The 27,066-nt window shown below is 42.6% G+C and overlaps 1 protein-coding gene across 2 annotated transcripts in view; it reads right to left on the bottom strand.

The window, feature by feature from the left end:
- Positions 1 to 27,066, bottom strand: part of LOC311132388 (diacylglycerol kinase delta) — a 53,862-nt gene that overhangs the window by 3,269 nt on the left and 23,527 nt on the right. For both annotated transcript variants that reach the window (XM_084165653.1, XM_084165652.1), the window contains exons 13-27: positions 25,527 to 25,618; positions 24,618 to 24,717; positions 23,360 to 23,514; positions 23,163 to 23,239; positions 22,228 to 22,326; positions 21,919 to 22,000; positions 20,051 to 20,158; positions 19,750 to 19,846; positions 17,955 to 18,062; positions 17,650 to 17,763; positions 17,235 to 17,369; positions 16,823 to 16,986; positions 2,491 to 2,605; positions 2,074 to 2,163; positions 1,501 to 1,620 (exon numbers count right to left, since the gene is read on the bottom strand). In XM_084165653.1, coding sequence (XP_084021779.1) covers positions 1,501 to 1,620; positions 2,074 to 2,163; positions 2,491 to 2,605; positions 16,823 to 16,986; positions 17,235 to 17,369; positions 17,650 to 17,763; positions 17,955 to 18,062; positions 19,750 to 19,846; positions 20,051 to 20,158; positions 21,919 to 22,000; positions 22,228 to 22,326; positions 23,163 to 23,239; positions 23,360 to 23,514; positions 24,618 to 24,717; positions 25,527 to 25,618 — 1,656 coding nt within the window. The remainder of the gene's footprint in view (positions 1 to 1,500; positions 1,621 to 2,073; positions 2,164 to 2,490; positions 2,606 to 16,822; positions 16,987 to 17,234; positions 17,370 to 17,649; positions 17,764 to 17,954; positions 18,063 to 19,749; positions 19,847 to 20,050; positions 20,159 to 21,918; positions 22,001 to 22,227; positions 22,327 to 23,162; positions 23,240 to 23,359; positions 23,515 to 24,617; positions 24,718 to 25,526; positions 25,619 to 27,066) is intronic.

The raw sequence follows: 27,066 nt of genomic DNA, 5'->3' as shown, positions 1-27,066 counted from the left end.
GGTGTCTCATGAAAGAGGACAAGATGCTATTTACATTTTAAAAACATCAGGGTTTCAAAAAGCTCGTCGGACATTGAGCTGCGATCTGGTCTGAAGATACGCCCTCCAATGCTGAAAAGCTGCTCCACAGCTGCGGAGGATGCTGTGATGTGTAGATATTCAGCAGCAACTCTGCTCAGTGTTGGGTATGTGTGACTGTGTATCTTCCAGTGTTGTGCTGGTGAACTTTGTGGCAAGATCATTGATGTCTGTAGTAAGTGCAGCCTTCTAAGTGGCATTGCACCGTGCCAGTTTAAATTGTGAATCCAAAACTGAGGTAATCTGGTATGGTTTCTTATGCTCATAAACAGTCAGGCGCTTGTCAACTTCTTCCAGGTTTTTGACAAGCTTTCCATTCTACCTGGTAGAGCAAGTAGAATGATGTAGCTGGCTGTGACAATGTCAGATCCTTGCACTCTATCTGTGGCAACCTCAAAGGGGGTTTGGATGTCCACAACATCAGTGAGGACATACTTCTCGTGTATAGATAGCTTGGTGACAGGCAGTGTGTCAAGCTTTTCTTCATTCGCATTGAGAACTGAGCGAATAATTTTCAGTTGAGAGTTCTACCTTCTGGCTGGTTGCAGACGATTCTCCCCTTCAAGGAGATCCTGTGCAAATGTTGACTTGCTGTAGTGGGAGACATTGTTGGAGGCTTTGGAGATGGCTTTGTTGTGGTTATCTACAGATTTATAGCCATCTTTCATGGTGCGCTGTAGTGTGTGAGAAAAGCATATTTCATGCTGTGGAAAGTGAACTTCATCAAGGTCAGTGGAACTTACAGGTTGCAGACCTTCCTCCACTTCATCATCAGTATCCTCTTCTTCAGAGGATGTGTCGTCTTCAAAATTAGCAAAGGCAACAACCATGTTATTGGCATTATCGTTGACCACGGTGTTGACTTTGGTTGAGATCTTGTAGTATGGCAGCCTTTGAACCGTTTACATGCCAGCATAACACCGTGAAGAGTCCAATCCTGTAGGAAGTGCCCTGCCTTTAAGAGCAGAGTATTTGAGGGTATTTGAAATATGTTTGGGGGAAATATATTTGAAAAGGGTTTCAAATAGTATTCCAGGAAAGTATTTGAAAATGATAGACTATTTAGTTTTTACAAATAACCCTTCAAAAACTCAAATAAAAGTAGAAAAAATACACAAAAAATATATCTTAAATAACAAATACTCAAAAACACATGTATTTGAACCCAGGTCTGTTACAAATTGAGCAGAAAACTTTACCAAAGACACACAAACATACCCCCATCCCTTACACCAGGGTTTCCCAAACCCCGTCCTCGGGACCCCAAGGTCTGCACGTTTTGGTTTTTGCCCTAACACTTCAGCTGATTCAAATGATCAAAGGTTGATGATTAGTTGATGATTTGAATCAGCTGTGTAGTGCTAGGGCAAAAACCAAAACGTGCACCGAGTTTGGGAAACCCTGCCTTACACACAAACTCACATCCACTTCCTCTGAGCAGTGCATGGCAGGGCAGATCCAGTGTATGTCGTCTAGCTTGTGGAGCTCAGCGCTCAGAGAGTTGAGAGTAGAGAGAAGGTCCTCTTCCTGGGGAGAGTCCAGCTAAAATGGGGGAGGGGGGGGGGGGGGGGGGGGGGGGGGGCAGGGAGGAGAGAGGGAGGGGAAGAGACCAATAAGACATACAGATAAGACATACATACATTATCTATCAGTAAACCTTTTTCACACTACTGAGCCAAACCAAACAGAACCGAGCTAATTAGCCAATCTGCACTGGGTTGGTTTGTTTACGAATTCACCATGTTTGCTGGGACGGACAATGTGAAAATAAAATGTCTGATCCAGCACAGTATGGTTTGGGTTTAGCCTGTGTCCTGGGAACTGTTCTGCTATCATTCCACTCCTTCCCACTCCTTGTCATGCAAAACCATTTGGCAATGACAAGGAGTACAATGAATGGAATGTTAGCAAAACAGGTTCTGGATTTCAGGCTAGTTGGGGTTGGTCCTGTAGTGTGAATCAGGCTATAGTGTGGTGGTAGAGTTTATAGTATACCAGTAGTTTCCCCTCCAGCAGCATCCTGGTCTCCAGCTGAAGGACTTTACTGCTGTTCACAATCTCCACTGCTGTACTGCGACTCAGACACTGAAGAGATAAAACATACACAAACTATTGTATTGTGTATGACAGCATTTCAACTATTATAGGTTAGGATTAGGAGTTAATCGTAACCCATGGTAGTGTAGTTTTGTGGCCCCTCAGTGTTTCCCCACAGTAGCTGCTGGGTAGTGTAGTTTAGTGAGTGCTGCTGGGTAGTGTCATTGTGTCTTCCCCAGAGTGGCTTCTGGGTAGTGCAGTTTTATGTCCCCATGGGTGGCTGCTGGGTAATGTAGTTTATGTTCCCACGGGTGGCTGCTGGGTACTGCAGTTCATTGCATTTAGAGAGGCTGCTGGGTAGTGTAGTCGTCTTACCTCAGGGCTGGATGGTTTGGATGGGAACGCTTCAGTGAGGACCATGGCACTAGCATTGACAGCATGGGCTAACTCCTGTTCCACCAGTTTATGGGTCTTAGCTGCCTCTCTTATCCTACAGGAAATAAACATAACATTGTATTAAATATCAAAATAAAAACAAATATAACCGAAAAAAGACTTAATGACTACTTCTTGAATTGTAAGAGCTCTATTTTCCAACATATTTACATTTTAGAAACATGTATGTAATCATTTGGGTAGCACTTTATAATAACTCCATGTAATAAAGCATTTATAATGAATTAGTAAATAATTTATTTATAATTTATTAATCATTACTCCCACATTTGTAAATGTTAATAACCTAGTTATTCACACAATCATAAACAACTTTTAAAGTATTTAATAATGATTCATAAGATAATACATAAGATGTTTAATGTAGGTCCTTATAAACCATTTACTAATCATTAGTTAAATATTTTTGTGTGGCCTCATCTAAAGTGTGATCTATTTATACTTTAGAAATACTTTAGAAATGTTTTGAGTGACCCTTGTAATTTCTCAGAAAAAGATGGACATGCTATTGGTAGACATTCCAGCAGTACCTGATGCTCCTTAAGGATTAAACAATAAACACATAATACAGAGGATGCTTAAGAAAATATATTAAACATTTCATTTCAAAACAGTCACACTATTGTAATAGTGTGATGTTTTTAGTCCGAAAATGCTAACATATGTTTTTTGGCAGTGACTTTTCTACCAAAACCAAAGTGTGTATTGCAGTCACTCCATAGAGCAGTGTAATCTCGGTTAACCCAGAACTCAAATATTGCGTAATTTGGTCAGCTGCATGATTAAGTGTTAGAAATGGTGAGTTCCGCATTTTCTCCACGACACGTGCAAAGCAGTCAAAGTTTAAGCACTGCCTTCACCCAATCCTGGTATGCCCAAATAATCAGTGATGAAAACCCAAACAACGGAACTCGTTATCTACACATTCCATCCAGTCGCAATAGATTCCGATTTACACGCAGAATCTGTCCACGAGAGATTAAGTGCAGTGCATAGACTGCTTAATAGGTAAGGAAACAAATATTTGAATACATTATTTTGCTGAACTATCACATTACGTTTAAAGAATTACTACCTTTAAAGGCCCAGTAAAGGTGGCGCCAAACAAAGTCGTGTGAAAATAGTCTGCGGTTAGAAAACTGAAGCATTGGAAGCATTTAACCTCTTAGATGTTAAGTCCTCTATATGGGTGTACAAAGTTCTCTGTGAACGTCGTAGGGTCACGTGCCTTATAGTGCCAGAAAGCCCCATCTGTCTGCTCTCTGCTACCACTCTCTCAGCGGAGCAGACTTGTAGTGTCAGGTTTCAGACCTCAGATTTGCATCAGGAGTGGCATGTCAAATTTTCTGGCCTATCCAGACAAAGAATAGATTTGCTCTTCCTCTGAGCGAATGGAGCCCAGTCTGGGAGACGGCATATGAAAGGGGACAGTCTAGCAAATCCAACAGTTGTGGTTTCTCAGCCGGAGTTAGAGCTCTCACCCTTTCATAGAATTTAAACAAGACCACTTTATCTTGGTCACAGATGGACGAAATCACTTCGTGCTTAAAGCTGAAGTTGTAACGAGTCTGCATACATTTGAATTGTGTCTCTGCGCCGCTCAGTGGACGTTTATGATAAAATTCTCTGTCGTCAGTTATATAAAATGGTGCCAATATTGTACTGTCACTAAGTACTGTATAGTCGTAATTATTTTACAGTTATAACAAAGGTGAAATCTGGACGAGCTCCGTTCGAGAATATCCTATCAACGGGACCCAAGTCGTGGCTGATCAAGGACATGGATAATATATGGTTTTTCAATGCATCGTCAAGACCGGACGGAAGCCTCGGGTAAAACGAAGGGGGGAGGGGAGTGTCTCTTTGTTAACAACAGCTGGTGCGCGATCTATAATGTTAAAGTTTTTGCTTGCCTGATTTAGAATACCTCATGATAAGCAACAGACCATACTATTTACCAAGAGAGTTTTCATCTATATTTTTCGTTGCTGTCTGTTTACCGCCACTAACCGATGCTGGTATTTTGTATTTGTAGTTATTAGGGATCCCCATTAGCTGCTGCCAAGGCAGCAGCTACTCTTCCTGGGGTCCAAACATATTAAAACACTTACATTACATATAAAACAAAATATAAAACAGTACATCATATAACATTATTACACCACTACCTATCTACAATAGAAAATGTTTAATGCCACCATACAACAATATCACAATGTGTGCATATGCATGTGTCTATACCTTTGTGTCTGTCTTTTCACAGTCCCCATTATTCCATAAGGTGTATTTTTACCTGTTTTTAAAAATCTGATTCTACTGTTTGCATCAGTTACCTGATGTGGAATAGAGTTCCATGTAGTCATGGCTCTATGTAGTACTGTGCGCCTCCCATAGTCTGTTCTAAGCCAGGAGAGACATGCATGTCATTAATGTTAGCTCTCTGTGTACTTTTAAGGGCCAGCCGTGCTGCCCTTTTCTGAGCCAACTGCAATTTTCCCAAGTCCCTCTTTGCGGCACCTGACCAAACTACTGAACAGTAGTCTAGGTGCGACAAAACTAGGGCCTGTAGGACCTGCCTTGTTGATAGTGTGGTTAAGAAGGCAGAGCAGGGCTTAATTATTGACATACTTCTCCCCATCTTAGCTACTGTTGTATCAATATGCTTTGACCATGACAGTTTACAATCCAGGGTTACTCCAAGCAGTTTAGTCACCTCAACTTGCTCAATTTCCACATTATTCATTACGAGATATAGTTGAGGTTTAGGGTTTAGTGAATGATTTTACCCAAATACAATGCTTTTAGTTTTGGAAATATTTAAGACTAATTTATTCCTTGCCACCCATTCCGAAACTAACTGCAACTTTTTGTTAAGTGTATAGTAGCTGACGTGTATAGTGTTGAGTCATCCGCATACATCGTTAGTAAAGATGAAAAAAAGTAAGGGGCCTAGACAGATGCCCTGGGCAATTCCTGATTGTACCTGGATTAAGTTTGAGAGGCTTCCATTAAAGAACACCCTCTGTGTTCTGTTAGAGTAGTAACTCTTTATCCACATTATAGCAGGGGGTGTAAAGCCATAACACATATGTTTTTTCAGCAGCAGACTATGATCGATAATGTCAAAAGTTGCACTGAAGTCTAACAAAACAGCCCCCACAATCTTTTTATCATACATTTCTCTCAGCCAATCATCAGTCATTTGTGTAAGTGCTGTGCTTGTTGAATGTCCTTCTCTATAAGCATGCTGAAAGTTTGTGGTCAATTTGTTTACTGTAAAATAGCATTGTATCTGGTTAAACACCATTTTTTCCCAATAGTTTACTACGGGTTGGTAAAAGGCTAATTGGTCGGCTTTACTATTCTTAGGTAGCGGATGTCACGCCCTGGCTCTGGGGACTCTTTAATGTTGAGCCAGGGTGTTAGTTTCTATGTTTTGTGTTTCTATGTTGGCCGGGGTGGTTCTCAATCAGAGGCAACGTGAATCAGCTGTTGCTTGTTGTCTCTGATTGGGTACCATACTTAGGTAGTCGTTTGGCATTTGTGTGGTGTGGTATCGTGTTCCGTGTAAGGTTTGTGTTTGGTAACCTTGGACTTCACGTATCGTTTGTTGTTTTTGTTCGTGTGTGGTACATCTAATAAATTATGTACGCATATCACGCTGCGCCTTGGCCCGCTTCATTAAATGACGATCGTGACAGAAGATACCACCTCGACTGGGTCAAGCAGCGTGAAGAGGAGAGAGGTTGAACTTGGGAGCAGAGGATGGAGAGTCTGGCGAGAGCCATGGAGGCCATATCCACGGGGGAGAGACAAGCCCAATACATTTTTAGGGGGGGGCTCACACCGTGGACGACGGGGCTGCTGGAGGCAGATAAGGGGCGAGTTTGTGGACAAGGAGAGAAGGCCACCGGGTTACGGGAGCCATTGGTGATTAGAGGGAAGGAAAGTGTAGAGGCACGGAGAGAGGTACTGAAGTGTGTTGCCAGTCCGGTCCGGCCAGTTCCTGATCCCCGTATAAGGCCAGTGGTGTGTGTTCCCAGTGCGGTCCGGCCTGTTCCTGTCCCTCGCACCAAGCCTGTGATGCACGTCGCCAGCCCGGCCCGGCCTGTTCCTGCCCCTCGCACCAAGCCAATGGTGCGCGTCGCCAGCCCGGCCCGGCCTGTTCCTGCCCCTCGCACCAAGCCTATGGTGCGCGTCGCCAGCCCGGCCCGGCCTGTTCCTGCCCCTCGCACCAAGCCAATGGTGCGTGTCGCCAGTCCGGTCTGGCCTGTTCCTGCTCCCCGCACCAAGTCAATGGTGCGCGTCGCCAGCCCGGCCCGGCCTGTTCCTGCTCCCCGCACCAAGCCTATGGTGCGCGTCGCCAGCCCGGCCCAGCCTGTTCCTGCTCCCCGCACCAAGCCTGTGGTGCGCGTCGTCAGCCCGGTCCGGCCTGTTCCTGCTCCCCGCACCAAGCCAGTGGTGCGCTTCGTCAGCCCGGTTCGGCTGATGTACGCATATCACGCTGCGCCTTGGCCCGCTTCATTAAATGACGATCGTGACAGCGGAATGACTTTTGCTTCCCTCCAAGCCTTGGGGCACACACATTCTAGTAGGCTTAAAATTGAAAATATGGCAAATATGAGAGGCAATATCATCCGCTATTATCCTCAGTAATTTTCCATTCAACTTGTCAGAACCCGGTGGCTTGTCATTGTTAATAGACAACAATACATTTTTCACCTCTTCCACACTCACTTTATGGAATTCAGAATTACCATTCTTGTCTTTCATAATTTGGTCAGATATACTTAGATGTGTAGTGTCAGCTATTGTTGCTGGCATGTCATGCCTAAATTTGCTAATCTTGCCAATGAAAAAAAATATTAAAGTAGTTGGCAATATCAGTTGGTTTTGTGATGAATGAGCCATCTCATTCAATGAATGATGAAGCTGAGTTTGCCTTTTTTCCAAAATTTCATTTAAGGTGCTCCAAAGCTTTTTACTATCATTCTTTATGTCATTTATCCTTGTTTCATTGTGTTGTTTCTTCTTCTTTTTATTCAGTTTAGTCACATGATTTCTCAATGTGCAATACGTTTGCCAATCGGTTGTGCAGCCAGACTTATTTGCCATTCCTTTTGCCTCATCCCTCTCAACCATACAATTTTTCAATTCCTCATCAATCCACGGGGATTTAACCATTTTTACAGTCATTTTCTTAATGGGTGCATGCTTATTAGTAACTGGAATAAGCAATTTCATAAATGTGTCAAGTGCAGTGTCTGTTTGCTCCTCATTACACATCACGGGCCAACAATCATTCAACAACATAGGAATCACTACAAAATGTATTGTATGACCTCTCATACACAATATTAGGCCCAGCCTTAAGAACTTTGCCTTTCCTAGATATGGCTACTATGTTGTGATCACTACATCCAATGGATTTGGATACTGCTTTCAAACAAATCGCTGCAGCATTAGTAAAGATATGATCAATACATGTTGATTATTTAATTCCTGTACTGTTTGTAACTACCCTGGTAGGTTGACTGATAACCTGAACCAGGTTACAGGCACTGGTTGCAGTTTGAAGCTTTCTCTTGAGTGGGCAGCCTGATGAAAGCCAGTCAATATTTAAATAACCCAGAAAGTATACCTCTCTATTGATATCACATACATTATCAAGCATTTCACACATTATCCAGATACTGACTGTTAGCACTTGGTGGTCTATAGCAGCTTCCCACCAGAATTGGCTTTAGGTGAGGCAGATTAACCTATAAGACTGAGAAACCAAGATAAAGAGGCCTCCCAATTTAGGGAGGAGAGAGACTATGATAAGAACATGTGTGTGTGTATGTATGTGTGTGTATGTGTATGTGTGTATGTGTGTGTGTGTGTATGTGTGTGTGTGTGACCTGATGGTCAGGAGAGCAATTTTCAAGTGGAAAACTACAACCCGCCTAAAGAGGGGAGGGATTTTTGTATGACGTGTGTGTATAAAAGATGGACTATGAAATTGTGATAACAGAATTTTCAATGAATAAAGGCCTGACTATTCAGACCGGGACTCTGTCCGTTTCTTGATCCAAAAGCCTTACAACCTTTTGGGAGACGCACAGAGAATTATTGAACTGTTTGTTAAATAATTCACATAACAGCTTGGTCCTTCGAGCCGCATTCCAATACCTGCATCTGTCATTCCAGGTAACTCTGAAAACCGTCGACGGGCGAATGATACATTCGTAAATAGAAAGACCTGCCGTTTGACATTAAGGGTTAAGACAGGCCAGAGGACACCTGATTAATGATAGAGACGGTGACGGAATCCAAACCTACATTGAATCTCGGCTGCAAGGAAAAGGTCGGTAGTCTTTATTCATTAATTGGGGCAGTCTGGGATTGCTCAGGGTAGGTCCGTAATGATTCACGGTAATAGGCCATTACCAAAATAAACTACCCTGTATTCAGAGAACCTGTAGTAGATTATAGAACAGTCAACAAAATAATCTGGGATAAAGAAATACAGTGAAAGAGTGAAGTGAAGAGAGGGTTAATATAATTGAGTAAATTTGGACGGTTAAGATCACTAGGAGAGGGAGAACCCATTTCTGTTGTATGAGACTGTCAGAAATTGTCAAGATTACATTTGAGGGGATAAATTCCTCTGTAACGGTATGAGATAATTCTGGGGGACTAGTCAAGACTACCTATACAGGGAGGGGTGATTCCAGGTGTTGTGTGAAACTGTTTTGAATTACTTGTTATATACAGTGAGGGAAAAAAGTATTTGATCCCCTGCTGATTTTGTACATTTGCCCACTGACAAAGAAATGATCAGTCTATAATTTTAATGGTAGGTTTATTTGAACAGTGAGAGACAGAATAACAACAAAAAAATCCTGAATAACGCATGTCAAAAATGATATAAATTGATTCGCATTTTAATGAGGGAAATAAGTATTTGACCCCCTCTCAATCAAAAAGATTTCTGGCTCCCAGGTGTCTTTTATACAGGTAACGAGCTGAGATTACGAGCACACTCTTAAAGGGAGTGCTCCTAATCTCAGCTTGTTACCTGTATAAAAGACACCTGTCCACAGAAGCAATCAATCAATCAGATTCCAAACTCTCCACCATGGCCAAGACCAAAGAGCTCTCCAAGGATGTCAGGGACAACATTGTAGACCTACACAAGGCTGGAATGGGCTACAAGACCATCGCCAAGCAGCTTGGTGAGAATGTGACAACAGTTGGTGTGATTATTCGCAAATAGAAGAAACACAAAATAACTGTCAATCTCCCTCGGCCTGGGGCTCCATGCAAGATCTCACCTCGTGGAGTTGCAATGATCATGAGGACGGTGAGGAATCAGCCCAGAACTACACGGGAGGATCTTGTCAATGATCTCAAGGCAGCTGGGACCATAGTCACCAAGAAAATAATTGGTAACACACTACGCCGTGAAGGACTGAAATCCTGCAGGGGCTCAAGAAAGCACATATACAGGCCTGTCTGAAGTTTGCCAATGAACATCTGAATGATTCAGAAGAGAACTGGGTGAAAGTGTTGTGGTCAGATGAGACCAAAATCGAGCTCTTTGGCATCAACTCAACTCGCTGTGTTTGGAGGAGGAGGAATGCTGCCTATGACCCCAAGAACACCATCCCCACCATCAAACATGGAGATGGAAACATTATGCTTTGGGGGTGTTTTTCTGCTAAGGGGACAGGACAACTTCACCGCATCAAAGGGACGATGGAGGGGGCCATGTACCGTCAAATCTTGGGTGAGAACCTCCTTCCCTCAGCCAGGGCATTGAAAATGGGTCGTGAATCGGTATTCCAGCATGACAATGACCCAAAACACACGTCCAAGGCAACAAAGGAGTGGCTCAAGAAGAAGCACATTAAGGTCCTGGAGTGGCCTAGCCAGTCTCCAGACCTTAATCCCATAGAAAATCTGTGGAGGGAGCTGAAGGTTCGAGTTGCCAAACGTCAGCCTTGAAATCTTAATGACTTGGAGAAGATCTGCAAAGTGGAGTGGGACAAAATCCCTCCTGAGATGTGTGCAAACGTGGTGGCCAACTACAAGAAACGTCTGACCTCTGTGATTACCAACAAGGGTTTTGCCACCAAGTACTAAGTCATGTTTTGCAGAGGGGTCAAATACTTATTTCCCTCATTAAAATGCAAATCAATTTATAAAATTTTTGACATGCGTTTTTCTGGATTTTTGTTGTTGTTATTCTGTCTCTCACTGTTCAAATAAACCTACCATTAAAATTATAGACTGATCATGTCTTTGTCAGTGGGCAAACGTACAAAATCAGCAGGGGATCAAATACTTTTTTCCCTCACTGTAGAAGAGGTGGCTAAGGGATTTTTAACAGTACCAACCATGGGGGGCAAATCCTCACAAGAGGTCCCAGAATTTACTGGGGACGAGAAATATATGGAAATGCGAGACAAACGGAATGTGTATTATGGACCTAATTGGAGAAAGAAATATGGCTTTACTGGGCGACTTGATGTAATTAAACTAGTCCATGATTAAACAAATGCATGTAAAGTGTGGTACTGATCTAAAGAAACAGAAAAGAGAGGGCTTAGAAACAGCCAGGGTGTGGCTAGTAGAAGCTAGAATGCGGGAAGAAGGCAGGAAGAAAAGAGAAGTGAGTGAGAGTGAAAGAGAAGTGAAGGTCTCAGTGCCTCCCCCAGAGCAGAGGGCAGGAAGGTTATATCTAGTCCTGGTAGAACAGGCTTGGAAAGAGAACCCAGATGATGGGGTTGTTGTGTATAGAAGAAGAGTAGGACAGATCCCCGCACCTCCCCCGTCATATGACGGCAAAGCCAGAATGTTGAAGGAGGAAGGAGCGGGGGGGAGGGGGAACTCAGAAAACTTAGAGAAAGAAGGGGGAATAATAGACAGGACCGAGTAAGAAAATAACAGAAGGGAGCAGAGTATTTAATAGCCACACTAGGCGAGATAGCGGGTAAGGGTAGAAACCCAGGAAAGAGTGAAGGCTACAACGGGGGGAATAAGTGCTTTAACTGTAACAAGGGGGGTCATTTTGCAAGAGAGTGTAAGGCACCTTGTACTTACTGTAATAAGACAGGGCATCAATCCCGACACTGCAGAAACATAGGAAAAAGCAGACAAGGGGAAGGAAAAAAATAAAAGAATAGGAGGGATATGAGAAATCTTGTTGGAGAAAAAGATCACGTGTACGGGGTTGAGCATATGACGTCAACACATTGTATTTCGGTCAAGCTTCAAGGGGGTAATTAGATTTGAGAAATGTTGAAAAGTAATGTTAGATGGAAAGTCAGCAATAGAGGATAGAGATTGTACAGGGTTTCCTGTGTGAAAAAAGTAATAGAAATTGGGTGATGAGAAATGTTGAATTGCATTGTTTAAGCAAGAATGGTATTAAATTCATGCTTTCTAGTTATGTGTATGCAAATATGTTATTCGTTTTTGGTGGTGTGTGGATAGAATTTACTAATGCCAGGATTTAGTAAACGAAGCAGAGAGATGTAGTGAGAGCAGTGGAAGGGATACCCCACCCTAATACGGGGGTACACCAGTTCAGAAGAGATATGGAAGAGCTGACCGCCAGCTTTAAGCTGAATACAGGGGAACTAGAGAGGGCAGTCAGACAGATAGTGTTGAAGGACTGGGCGGCAGTAAGGGGAAACTGGGTTCCCGGAGATGGGAACGCGCCGGTGTTAGAGTGGGAAGAGGGAGGGGCTTATGGAGATAAATTGGCACAACTCTGTGATAATCTGAGAGAATATTATCACAGACATGCCGACTTCTCCAAAGTCCACGAGTGTAAGCAGGGAGACAGTGAGACTATTGGTCAATACCTAGAGAGACTGAGAGATGTGTTCAATGCAAACAGTGGATTTATTAAACAATAGGTTTATATTTTAATAAATTAATGCAACAGGTTTAAATCAGTAGATTACCGGAAGGTGGTTATGGGCTTGTTATTTATAGGTTTAGTGAATTTAATGAAACATGGAGTTATCCGATGTGTTCTGAGGGGGGATTTTTTTATTTTTTATTATTATTATTTTTCAGGACTGAGGAACATCCCCTACAGTATATGTTAAGGGACAGTAGGAGTATCATAAAAAAAAAAAAATAGGTACCTGGAATAAAATATCACTGCTTACTTATATGAAGTAAGGGATTATATTGACAAATGAGTGAAATATGACATTAAGAAGGGTGACAGGAACACTATACGGGGAAACAGATATTTCCTATGTTCTTGATTATATTTTACATTTTGGCCATTTGGCAGACACTCTTATCCGGAGCGACTTACAGTTAGTGAGTGCAGACATTTTCATACTGTAAAGAAAGGGGCAATCATACGAGATAATGTCTGGCATATTACATTTATTAAGTCACTGTTTTGATATGGGTAAAACAATGTGTCAATAGGGTGAATGGTAGAGCAGGTTAGATGGTAGAGCAGGTTAGGAAACACTTTGTGGCCTATGGTATAACGAATTACAAAAAAAACTAAAAACTAAAATCACCAAGATAGACAGAGAGCACCCCAGGGGAAATATCCCCCTGGCAAAATATCCAGTCCAGCAATTGGAAATTGATTTTATAGAGTTATCACGGAGTGAAAGGAAGAAATTGGGTACAATGTCTACCGATAGTATTAATGAACACCAGATAAATTGGGTTGTCCCCCTTTGAGAAAGTGTTTGAAAGACCTTACAGAATGCCACAGTTGGCAGGACCAGAACAGGCAGACATAGAACTAGAGAATACACTAGCAGAACACATGAGAAAATTGTTTGTTAACCATACCCGTATGTCTAAGGATTTGTGTCCTACAGGAGAATTGAAGGAGAAGGTGACTCATAGTAAACAACCTGGAGACTGAGTGTGGATCCAATCGTTGAGGAAAAAGGATTGAAAGCAGTCACGCTGGGAGGGACCATACCAAGTCCTATTGGTAACTGCCTTTGCTATATGAATAGCTGAGAGAGCCACTTGGGTCCACGTTACCCACTGCAAAAAGGTAGGCCCACATACTAACACCGTTGAACACACACAGAGTTAAAGAGAAGAACTGACCCACTAGGGTTCGGGGGTAAACTCTGTTAACGAAGAAACCCTACCCCAACCTTTCATCACTGTGGGGTGTTTATAGAGGTGTGGGTATGGGGAAGTACCAGGCAGGTGGGTCAGGGACAGGATTGGGATGGCGGTTTTGGGGATTTTGGGGGACTCTGAGCTGCATCATCGTGTTAACCATATTATGGATTAATCCAGGTCAACCTAAACAGGGAAAATATGCACTGATTCGATCTCGTAGAAATACTGAAACCAAGAAAGACTATTGGGGGAATGATTATTTTATAGTTAAAGTCAGTTTAGGACAAGATGGCGGATTCAAGATACCATTTGACTTCTCCCATGAAGAGATAGGAGGTTTTGGGTGCTTTGTTAAGAAGGGGGCGTGTACAAGAAAGTTAGGTCCTAGAAGGTATGGTAAATACATTTGCACTGGGGAACGCTCATGTCCTTGGGCAAGGGTGTTTAAACAAACCTGGGGAACATACTATGAGAATGGAATGGACGCAGCACACCGATGGGGAATTAAACAAACCCATGATAAAGGTAAAACGGAACTGGTGATAACGGTAAAGTCAATTATGCAAGATGACAGAGCAAGGAACTATTGGGTCTGTGTTGATGATGTTGGGGCAAATACATGTGTGAGGTTCATTTTTCAAGAGAGAAATGAATCTTCCACCCCCGAGACAGAACAGCAGGTAGATCTAATGTTACCACCAGAGGTATCAAAAACGAGTCTAATACCCCTTGGAAGGCCCTCAGAAGGAATCCTAAATAGCACTAAACCACCAAGGGTAGAATATTTCCTCTTGCAGGAAATGAACCAAGGAGAAGTAGAAGGAATTTCAAATGAGAACTTCTGGGTAAGGTGGATGAACTACACGGCTAGGGCATTGGGTCAAACTAATTGTTATGCCTGTTCAACAGGTAGGCCAACCCTTCTAACTGCACCTATGCCTCAGACCATGTTCTCTTGTGTGATAGATTTGGGATCAAACCAAACCTCACCTAATTGTTCTGATATTAAAATAACCACTCTTAAAAAGGATAATACTAAGGCACCCCAATTCACCATTATCCCCGGAGATTATCAATGTTATAGACACCAAAGTAATGTGAATCACAGATCAAATTGGAGAAGGGTTTACAACAACGTTTTTCTGGTGGGTTACAATTAATAAAAATGTTGACTGGATTAATTACATCTACAAAGGTTTGTTAATTAGACAAGGGATGCAGTGAAGAAAATCTCAGACCAACTATCCGCCACCTCACTCATGACCTGCAGAATAGTTTGGTTCTCGAAATGCTTTTAGCAGAGAAGGGCGGATTTACAAGATGGTGGGAGGTCATTGTTGTATGTTTATCCCCAACAATACAGCCCCAGATGGTACAGTAACTAGAGCACTGGCAGGTCTCACTGCATTGAGTAAAGAATGGGCTAAGAACTGGGGGGTGAATACATCAATGACTGGTTGGTTTGATAACATGTTTGGAAAATGGAAAGCTATTGTTGCAACTTTTCTGGGTGCAGCTATAGCTTCTATGGGTATGTTTGTTCTTTGTGGATGTTGTCTTATTCCCTGTGTCCGAGGGTTGGTGAGCAAAGGCGTTGGAGAATGCAGTTTCCCAACAGATGGTGAGATACGGCCCAATCCCGGACTCCGACCTAAGGAATGAAGAATATGACCCACCAGGCTTGGTGGAGGATGACGACGATTCAGATAGTTTGAGACTGGATGTTTTCCTAGAACTATAAATCTCTAGTTTAAAAGTAATTGTAATGATTTTCTGTGTATTAAAGTGTGGATAATTTAGTCAAAGGGTGGATTGATATAGAAATTAAAATATATACAGGTTAAAAGTAATGACTAAATGTTTCACCCTTAAATATAGTTGTGAAATGTTCTTGTTTTAAGTATGATTAGTACTTTCTTAGTAGTGACTAATTATTACACTCTGAAACTGTGTGAGATGTGTTAGAATCTACTACCTGGAAACTGTGTGAGTGTAGGACCAGTAAAGATTATGACATTGAGCTACTATTTAGCAATGTGAGTAAGAGTTAGGCCAGACAACAAAGGACAAGGAGAACTGTCTACAGACAACTGAGAAGCCAAGATAAAGAGGCCTCCCAATTTAGGGAGGAGAGAGACTATGATAAGAAGACGCACAGAGACACTGAAATAGTTTGTTAAATAATTCACATAACATTCTTACACCCTGCACATCGATTCGATACTGGTACCCTGTGTATATAGCCAAGTTATCGTTACTCATTCTGTATTTATTCCTTGTGTTATTATTTTTCTATTTTTCTCTCTGCATTGTTGGGAAATAAGCATTTCACTGTTAGTCTACACCTGTAAGATTTCTACCTGCAAATCATACATGTAACATTTCTACCTCAATGATATATAATAGTAATGAAAGAATAGAAATCCACTACAGCAAAACTGTCCCGTCCGGCCAGCTGTTGTGTGTAGGCTCTCTCCTTGTTTTATGAGTATGCGTTCGCAAGGTTGACACCATTAGCAAAATATTCACATTGAAACTCTTCACATTGTCCACAACAGTTTTTGTGAATAAAATGTTCAATATATTTCCTTTAACATCCTTGTATGCTTATTATTTTACCATTGATATGTTTCTAGGCTTTTTTGAGACCTTGAAGGTAGATTCAGCGAAATGACGTTGCCACAAGCAGCACCACAGATATCACCATGAGTGAGATGCAAGACTTCGCTCCCACACAGTCACACACAGTATCTGCGCATGTGCATGGGTTCGCTTCACTCTATTAGAGCGTGGTAGGTACAGGACCTAAACAGCTGAGAAGTTTAGCCTCGCACTTCAACGATCTTAGTTGTTGCGGAAATTTACCCACTATGCTGTTTACTTTGTCCACCTACAGTATGTCATATTGCTGAGTCTACCTTTAAAATGACGCTCCAGAACTTTTGTTTAATTTCAGCCAAGTGATGAATAAACTATTTACTAATCCATTATAAATGCTTTTTTACATGGAGTTATTATAAAGTGCTACCAGAATTTGTTCTTGATTTACATGCCTGGTTAGATAAAGGTTCAATAAATTCAAATATATATTTCATATTTTCTCAATGAATTTTTCATAAAATATTTAATTGAATACCTAGTGATGAGTGTGTCGGCCACCATCCCTAGCTGCTGTACTTGAGCACATTCCTCCTCTGTGAGGTATTCCATAGACTGCTGAGAGTTGAGGCGGGGCCTGGAGGAACGGTACGTGTCAATCTTCCTCTTATCCTCCCATGATGTTAGAGTCCTCTCAAAGTTCTGGAACGTAGAAATAGAATGTAGAAATAGAATGAACAGAATGGACATGACGGATGCGTAGAGGTTTATTAGATACATCTGTTGCCCTAATGCAGTGTTCCTCAATCCTGGTGTGCAGGCTTTTGTTCCAGCCCAGCACTCAATTTGACAAACCAAACTATTATTCGATAAATTGAATTAGGTGTGTCAGAGCTGGCCTGGAACAAAAGTTTGCCAATCCACACACACCCTCCCAAACACACACGTACCCTGTCTCTGGTAAGCATCTGAGCTCTGTTCTTGTGTGTGATCTTGACTATCCCTGGAGGTTGGATCCATGCTTCTCCATCCACCTGTACTGGTACACCCTCCTCCCCTAGGATAGTTATCTTCACCTGACGACACTGGAGAGAGGGAGGAGAGGGAGGGGGAGGGGGAGGGGGGAAGGAGGAGGGGAGAGGGGGAGAGGGGGAGAGGTATGGGGGAGAGAGAGAGGGAGGGGGAGAGCAAGAGAGGGATTCAGTATGTGTATGTGAGTGTGGTCAATTCAATATAATTCCTACTGACTTTAGAACTTTATAATGTGACTGTGATGCATGTATTGAAGGTTTGTGTGTGTTAGTGTGTGTGTTGTTACCTGTGCAATGCGGTGGGGTGTGCAATGCGGTGGGGTGTGTGTGTTACCTGTGCTATACGGTGGTGTTGGATGTTGATGACTCTGGATACAGCCATCTGCATACTGCCAAACACAGCCACCACCTCTAACTTCTTATCATCAAACGATGGAGCGCCAAAATTCTGAACACAAATAACCAAAAAACGAATTACTTGTACAAATAAAAAACAATAAATGCATCATATAAGAGTGCGACTTGTTGAAATTAATTCTGATCCACAGTTACCAGGTAAGACAGTATACCAGCTAAAAGTTGGCTGCAAAGTGTAAACATTATTTTTTTGGTGAATAAGAAAAGTGTATGTTAACTCACGTTGTCCTCTTTGGTACCCCCCCAAAAGTTGATTCCCCCTGCATAGCTGGGGATGTTGAGAACAGCTAGACCCTGAAGACTAGGCAGACACATAGGTACACCATCACACTGGAGAGAGAGAGAGAGAGAGAGAGAGAGAGAGAGAGAGAGAGAGAGAGAGAGAGAGAGAGAGAGAGAGAGAGAAATAACATTTGTTTATCATACAGGTCACAGAACCAAGGGTAGGATAATTTGATACACAAAAAAACATCTTATTGTCAATCACTCTCTCATATGTACTGATAGTATTAGCGATAACTACAGTACCAGTCAAAAGTTGGGACACACCTAATCATTCAAGGGTTTTTCTTAATTTTTACATTGTAGAATAATAGTGAAGACATCAAAACTATGAAATAACACATATGGAATCATGTAGTAAGCAAAAAAGTATTAAACAAATCAAAATGTATTTTATATTTGAGATTCTTCAAATAGCCACCCTTTGCCTTGATGACAGCTTTGCACACTCTTGGCATTCTCTCAACCAGCTACACCTGGAATGTTTTTCCAACAGTCTTGAAGGAGTTCCCACATATGCTGAGCACTTGTTGGCTGCTTTTCCTTCAGACTGCGGTGCCACTCATCCCAAACCATCTCAATTTGGTTGTGGTCGGGGTATTGTGGAGGCCAGGTCATCTGATGCAGCACTCCATCACTCTCCTTGGTAAAATAGCCCTTACAAAGCCTTGAGGTGTGTTGGTTCATTGTCCTGTTGAAAAACAAATGATAGTCCCACTAAGCCCAAACCAGATGGGATGGCGTATCGCTGCAGAATGCTATGGTAGCCATGCCGGTTAAGTGTGCCTTGAATTCGAAATAAATCACTGACAGTGTCACCAGCAAAGTACCTCCATACCATAACACCTCCTCTCCAATTTGGACTCCAGACCAAAGGACACATTTTTACCGGTCTAATGTCCATTGCTCGTGTTTCTTGGCCCAAGCAAGTCTCTTCTTCTTATTGGTGTCCTTTAGCAGTGGTTTCTTTGCAGCAATTCGACCATGAAGGCCTGATTCACACAGTCTCCTCTGAACAGTTGATGTTGAGATGTGTCTGTTACTTGAACTCTGTGAAGCATTTATTTGGGCTGCAATTTCTGAGGCTGGTAACTCTAATGAACTTATCCTCTGCAGCAGAGGTAACTCTGGGTCTTCCTTTCCTGTGGCGGTCCTCATGAAAACCAGTTTCATCATAGCGCTTGATGGGTTTTGCGACTGCACTTAAAGAAACTTTCAAAGTTCTTGACATTTTCCGTATCGACTGACCTCAAACGCATTAAGAAAAGAAATTCCACAAATTAACTTTTAAGAAGGCACACCTGTTTGTTGAAATGCATTCCAGGTGACTACCTCATGAAGCTGGTTGAGAGAATGCCAAGAGTGTGCAAAGCTGTCATCAAGGCAAAAGGTGGCTATTTTGAAGAATCTCAAATACAAAATATACTTTGATTTGTTTAACACTTTTTTGATTACTACATGATTCTATATGTGTTATTTAATAGTGTTGATGTCTTCACTATTATTATACAATGTAGAAAATAGTAAAAATAAAGAAAAACCCTTGAATGAGTATGTGTGTCCAAACTTTTGATGGTAGTGTACACCACAACGTCAGAGAAAGATGTTGGAGCGCCATTTAGCAGAAATCACACTAGACTAGAACACACTTCCTCATTCCTTAGAAGTGTATATTTGTTTGCCTTTGTGTGTGTGTGTGTGTACTTATTTGTCATTCGACCGTGCGTGACCTTACTTCCAACAGTACTCGTTGTTCCAGGTTCTTGTATGTCTTATGTACCAGTTCCTTGGTGCCCATCACCCCATACCACAACTTGTTCTTAGTACGACTACTGCAGTGAGCCAGAGAGAGAAAAGGATGTATTTTATAACTTTCATCAAGTACCATGATATGCTAAAACATTTAACCATGAAGAAATATTCTCATTATAACTTCCATTTACCTTTCATTGCCTTGGTGCAAATTGTACACTATTTTGCAATATACAGTACATGTATCAATAAAGTCTGTATTTGAATAAGAGGATATTATGTACCTGCATTTCTTGGGATGTTCGTCTCTCTTGTTGTTGAACTCCAAGGAGATCTTAGCATCCAGACCGATCCCAAAGTAGTTGTTCATTACACACTTCTCTGAGCACTGACTATAGAGGGACACACAGCATAAGAAACATTAATATTCTCCAATATCAATTATTGATTGGCCTATACAGTGCATTCGGAAAGTATTCAGACCCCTTGACTTTTTCCACATTTTGTTACGTTACAGCCTTATTCTAAAATGGATTTAAAAAATTTAAATCCTCATCAATCTACACACAATACCCCATACTGACAAAGCGAAAACAGGTTTTTAGAAATTTTTGCAAATGTTTTAAAAATATAAAACAGAAATACCTTATTTACATAAGTATTCAGACCTTTTGCTATGAGACTCGAAATTGAGCTCAGGTGCATCCTTTTTCCATTGACCATCCTTGAGATGTTTCTACAACTTGACTGGAGTCCACCTGTGGTAAATTCAATTGATTGGACATGATTTGGAAAGGCACACACCAGTCTATATAAGGTCCCACAGATGACAGTGCATGTCAGAGCAAAAACCAAGCCATGAGGTCGATGGAATTGGTCGTAGAGCTACGAGACAGGATTGTGTCGAAGAACAGATCTGGGGAAGGGTACCAAAACATTTCTGTAGCATTGAAGGTCCCCAAGAACACAGTGGCCTCCATCATTCTTAAATGGAAGAAGTTTGGAACCACCAAGACTTCCTAGAGCTGGCCGCCCGGCCAAACTGAGCAATCGGGGGAGAAGGGCCTTGGTCAGGGAGGTGACCAAGAACCCGATGGTCACTCTGACAGAGCTCCAGAGTTCATCTGTGGATATGGGAGAACCTTCGAGAAGGACAACCATGTCTGCAGCACTCCACCAATCAGGCCTTTCTGGTAGAGTGGCCAGACGGAAGCTACTCCTCAGTAAAAGGCACATGAAAGCTGCTTGCAGTTTGCCAAAAGGCACCTACAGACTCTCAGAGCATGAGAAACAAGATTCTCTGGTCTGATGAAACCAAGATTTAACTCTTTGGCCTGAATGCCAAGTGTCACGTCTGGAGGAAACCTGGCACCATCCCTACGGTCAAGCATGGTGGTGGCAGCATCATGCTGTGGGGATGTTTTTCAGCGGCAGGGACTGGGAGACTAATCAGGATCGAGGGAAAGATGAACGGAGCAAAGTACAGAGAGATCCTTGATGAAAACCTGCTCCAGAGCGCTCAGGACCTCAGACTGGGGCGAAGGACAATGACCCTAAACACATAGCGAAGACAACGCAGGAATAGCTTCGGGACAAGTCTCTGAATGTCCTTGAGTGGCCCAGCCAGAGCCCGGACTTGAACCCGATCAAACATCTGTGGAGAGACCTGAAAGTAGCTGTGCAGCGACGCTCCCCATCCAACCTGACAGAGCTTGAGAGAATCTACAGAGAAGAATGGGAGAAACTCCCCAAATACAGCTGTGCCAAGCTTTGTAGCGTCATACCCAAGAAGACTCAAGGCTGTAATCGTTGCCAAAGGTGTTTCAACAAAGTACTGAGTTAAAGGCTCTGAATACTTATTTAAATGTAATATTTCAGTATTTTTATAAATTTTTATAAATTTGCAAAGATTTCTAAAAACCTGTTTTTGCTTTGTCATTACGGGGTATTGTGTGTAGATTGAGGGGGGGGGGGAAATATTTAATCAATTTTAGAATAAGGCTGTAACGTAACTACTGTAAAACCGCTCACTGTAATATTGTATCAACAAAGACTGATTGATTGTGAACTGTGCTAAATTCAATCAAACTTGCATTGAGGTATTTTATGTAATTTCTAGATCAATATATTTTTTTAAACACACACTACTTACTCTTCGTTGAAGGACGGAGGGCTGAGACTCTCTGGTTTCTCCAGGAAGATGGTGGAGGAGGAGGGGCTTAAACTGACGTGACCTGAGAGATGCATTATGGGTAAATGGACCATGAAGTGTGATTTTAACTAACATCTTTATTTAAATTGAAACATTTACAGGGCCCTCCCACTCAGTAGTGTGGCCCAAACATGTAAGGGCCACAATGTTGACTGCAATTGGAAGTTAGAATGTATCTTTAGAGTAGGATTCAAAATGTTGAATAAAAAATGTTTGTGTGAGTGCGTGCGTGTGTCTGTAGTAACTCACATGGCTCTGCCTCTTTCAGTTCCTCACTGTTCTCTCTCTTGATGGAGGAGGAGGAAGACATGCGCTGGAGATGAGTGTGTTTGTTCTGTTCATCCACCACTGGAGAGAGAGAGAAGGAGTGAGAAAGAGGGAGAGAGTGGGGGGAGAGAGGTAGAGAGAGCAGTATATGTGAGCTTTTATGTGGGCGTTTGCATTACATGAGCGCTTCTGTATGTGTGTGTGTGTTACAGTGTATATATCTATTCATTATACACTCAATGACTAAAAGTATGTAGACACCTGCTCATTGAACATGTCATTCCAAAATCATTGGCATGAATATGGAGCTGGTCCCCCCTTTTGCTGCTATAACAACCTCCACTCTTCTGGGAAGGCTTTCCACTAGATTTTGGAACATTCCATTCAGCCACAAGAGCCATGGAAACCCATTTCATGAAGCTCCCGACGAACAGTTCTTGTGCTGACGTTGCTTCCAGAGGCAGTTTGGAACTCGGTAGTGAGTGTTGCAACCGAGGACAGACAATTTTTACGCGCTACGTCTTCAGTACTTGGCGGTCCCGTTCTGTGAGCTTGTGCGGCCTACCACTTCGCGGCTGAGCCGTTGTTGCTCCTAGACGTTTCCACTTCACAATAACAGCACTTACAGTTGACCGGGGCAGCTCTAGCAGGGCAGAAATCTGACGAACTGACTTGTTGGAAAGGTGGCATCCTATGACAGTGCCACGTTGAAGTCACTGAGGTCTTCAGTAAGGCCATTCTACTGCCAATGTTTGTCTATGGCGATTGCATGGCTGTGTGCTTGATTTTATACACCTGTCAGCAACGGGTGTGGCTGAAATAGCCAAATCTACTAATTTGAAGGGGTGTCCACATACTTTTGTACATATAGTGTATGTGTGTTTCTATATATAAGTGTTTGTGTGTGTGTGTTGTACCTTGCTCAGCCTGTTCTATGATCTGTCTCAGTGCTTTCTTCAGACTGTTAGCTCTCAGCATCAGCTGTTCTCTGGACCTATAGCAAATTTGGAGACAATTCAAATTCAAGTAAGTCAATTCTTACATTTTTTAAATTTTAATTTCAAATCACTTCCTCCATTGAGTGACGCATACTTGAATTGACCCCAACCCTAACCTGTATGGGGGCCGGGGTTCTCCTCCGGGGGTGTCTGTACCCCTCTCCTGGTCCCCGTCCTGGAGTGGCACACTGCCGGCTGGGACTACCTGGGCATCAGCCTCCTCACTAAGAGCCTTTACCAGGCTGTCCAGCTTCTCATTCAACAGGGCACACTGAGGGAGAGATAAACATTACAATACATACTAGTCCTAACCCTAACCCTTCATCAGGCTGTCCAGCTTCTCATTCAACAGGGTACACTGAGGGAGAGAGAGACAGAGTGAGAGAGAGAGAGAGAGAGAGAGAGAGAGAGAGAGAGAGAGAGAGAGAGAGAGCTCAACAACTTAGCTCGGTTCAACTCAGTTTGGATGAACTGTATACTGCGGCATGATATCATAAAAATACAATACAATAGGTAATTTATGTAAATATTGCAGAACCAGGATCCACTAAATTGGAATATATTAATAAATGTGGACGTTTAAAAATATTCAGAGTAAAACATACTGCATATTACACTTTGCTTCCAGACAGTTAGACAGGAGAGAATGCCTCTGTGTCATGACTTCCGCCGAGGCTTCCCCCCCTCCTTGTTCGGGCAAGTTTCGGCATTCGTCGTCACCGGCTTACTAGCTACTGCCAATCCCATTCTCATCACTCCACTCGTCATGTCTTGTCTTGTCAATCACACACACCTGGTGCTCATTCCCCTAATTAGTATGTGTATCAGCGTTCCCTCTGTTCCCCTTGTCTTTGTGAGTGATTGTTTATTGTGAGAGCGAGTAGCTCGGTTGAGATACTCTTCCATGTGTATTTGCCAAGGTGGATTATTTTTCCCTTGTTAGTTTCGTTATGACGCTGGGTGCGTTTTATTTATGTGAACGGAATAAACTCTGGACTTCTGTGTTTTACCTCCTGTGCCTGACTCCTTCATTCACACCTCGTCACACTCTGTCTACGTCCCAAATGGCACCTTATTCTCTATATAGTGCACTACTTTTGACCATACAGGTCAAAAGTAGTGCACTATAAAGTGAATAAGGTGCCATTTGGAATGAAACCTCAAACCTTTTGATTTTCTATTGACCTAGATGCTCCTCTACCACTACCCACCTCTCTCTGCCCACTGGTTATCCGCATTATACAACCTGTTACGTAAGACACACACATTTATGCACGCAGAAACACACACACGCACGTACACACACACACACACACACACACACACACACACACACACACACACACACACACACACACACACACACACACACACCTTCTTGGCCATAGTGTCTGCCTCCTCCTTGTTCTCTGTGGCTTTCTCGTATGCTCTCCCCACCTCCGCTACAAAATTATTCACCGTTCCACACAAAAACCTGCAGGAGAGAGGGTGAGTGGGATGGAGGAAGAGAGAGAGAGAGAGAGAGAGAGAGAGAGAGAGAGAGAGAGAGAGAGAGAGAGAGAGAGAGAGAGAGAGGGAGAGAGAGAGAGAGAGAGAGAGAGAGAGAGAGAGATGGAGAGGGATGGAGAAAGGGAGAGAAAGAGAGAGAGAGGGTGAGTGGGATGGAAGAAGAGAGAGAGGAAGAGAGCGAGAGATACAAGTGTGAAATATATTTCTCCATTCCTGTATTATGTATGTAAATTCAATAAACCATACTGTACTTCACATTTCAGGAGAGAGAGATAAGTACACAATATAAGCATAGAGCAGACATGTCATTCCCTATTGCACTGACGATGTCCCCTAGGTAGTACACTCTACAGCGCTAAGGAGGCCCCCAAAGTAGTGTCTCTAGTCTAATGCACTTCAAATGTCCCCCAAGTAGTGTACTAAGTAAGGTTTAATCTTGTGTAAGGACCCAGCTGGCAGAGGGACTGAGCAGTGTCCTTGGGGGAGGAGAAAATCAATACAGAGAGACACACAGACACCCTCCCACTCTCCTCTCTCTTCTAGCCTTCCCCACTCCCTCCCTCTTCAGAGACACTCCCTCGCTCTGCTTTACTCCCTCCTCCTTCACTCCAGACATCCTCAAGACATTCAGACATGATCCAACTCTCCCCCTCTCTCAATCTTGCCCTCCCTCCTCCCGCTCATCCTTCATCCTTCCCTCCCCCATATCCCTCCTCCCTCCATCCCCCCATCACATCTGGAGGACTGGGCTATCCCAGCATACATTGCACGTACTTGGCAGAGGATATGACATCTGTATGTTTGTCAGAGTCCAGGATCTTGGTGAGGTGGGAGGCCACAGAGTCTGCATACTGAGTGATGTGGACCTGAGGGGAGAGGAATGACAATTTCATTAAAAAGCCTGTGTATTGTGAGAAACTGTGGTGTCATTTTGGCTAAGAGAGTAAAAAGCAGTTAAATGTAAAAGCCTGTGTATTTTGAGAAATTGTGTCGGTACTTCAGCTCAAACTGGAGCCCTACGCATACTGACTGATATGGACGTGAGAGGAGAGGAACAACCAGTTTCATGATAAAGCCTGTGCATTTACTCAGAGAGTAGTAGTGTTAGTAGAAGTATTTATTGGGATCCCCAATTAGCCGCTGCCAAGGCAGTGGGACTCTTCCTGGGGTCCAAACAGGAAACAAAACACAACAAATGAAATACATAATATATAACATAATATACATAATATACTGTACATAACACTACACCATACTACATAATCCTGCTTTGCCTCACGCTTCAGAACCAGGCTCCTGCCCTATGAGCCATTCCAGCTCGCACAAGCCAAGGATTCGTGCAAGGCGACCCACCTACAGTTGAAGTCGGAAGTTTACATACACCTTAGCCAAATACATTTAAACTCTGTTTTTCACAATTCCTGACATTTAATCCTAGTAAAAATGCCCTGTCTTAGGTCAGTTAGGATCACCACTTTATTTTAAGAATGTGAATTGTCAGAATAATAATAGAGAGAATGATTTATTTCAGGTTTTATTTCTTTCATCACAGAAATGTACATACACTCAATTAGTATTTGGTAGCATTGCCTTTAAATTGTTTAACTTGGGTCAAACGGTTCGGGTAGCCTTCCACAAGCTTCCCACAATAAGTTGGGTGAATTTTGGCCCATTCCTCCTGACAGAGCTGGTGTAACTGAGTCAGGTTTGTAGGCCTCCTTGCTCGCACATGCTTTTTCAGTTCTGCCCACAAATGTTCTATAGGATTGAGGTCAGGGCTTTGTGATGGCCACTCCAATACCTTGACTTTGTTGTCCTTAAGCCATTTTGACACAACTTTGGAAGTATACTTGGGGTCATTGTGCATTTGGAAGACCCATTTGCGACCAAGCTTTAACTTCCTGACTGATGTCTTGAGATGTTGCTTCAATTTGCTTCAATATCAATTTGCTTCAATATATCCACATAATTACCCTTCCTCATGATGCCATCTATTTTGTGAAGTGCACCAGTCCCTCCTGCAGCAAAGCACCCCCACAGCATGATGCTGCCACCCCCGTGCTTCACGGTTGGGATGGTGTTCTTCGGCTTGCAAGTGATCCCCTTTTTCCTCCAAACATAACAATGGTCATTATGGCCAAACAGTTCTATTTTTGTTTCATCAGACCAGAGGAAATTTCTCCAAAAAGTACGATCTTTGTCCCCATGTGCAGTTGAAAACCGTAGTCTGGCTTTTTTATGGAGGTTGCAGTTGCTTCTTCCCTGCTGAGCGGCCTTTCAGGTTATGTCGTTATAGGACTCGTTTTACTGTGGA

This window comes from Coregonus lavaretus (assembly GCF_964263955.1).
Source record: "Coregonus lavaretus genome assembly, chromosome: 7".
In the NCBI taxonomy this organism is placed as follows: Eukaryota; Metazoa; Chordata; class Actinopteri; order Salmoniformes; family Salmonidae; genus Coregonus; species Coregonus lavaretus.
The sequence above is the reverse complement of the archived record's forward strand: the minus strand, read 5'-3'. Positions and strand labels throughout refer to the sequence as shown.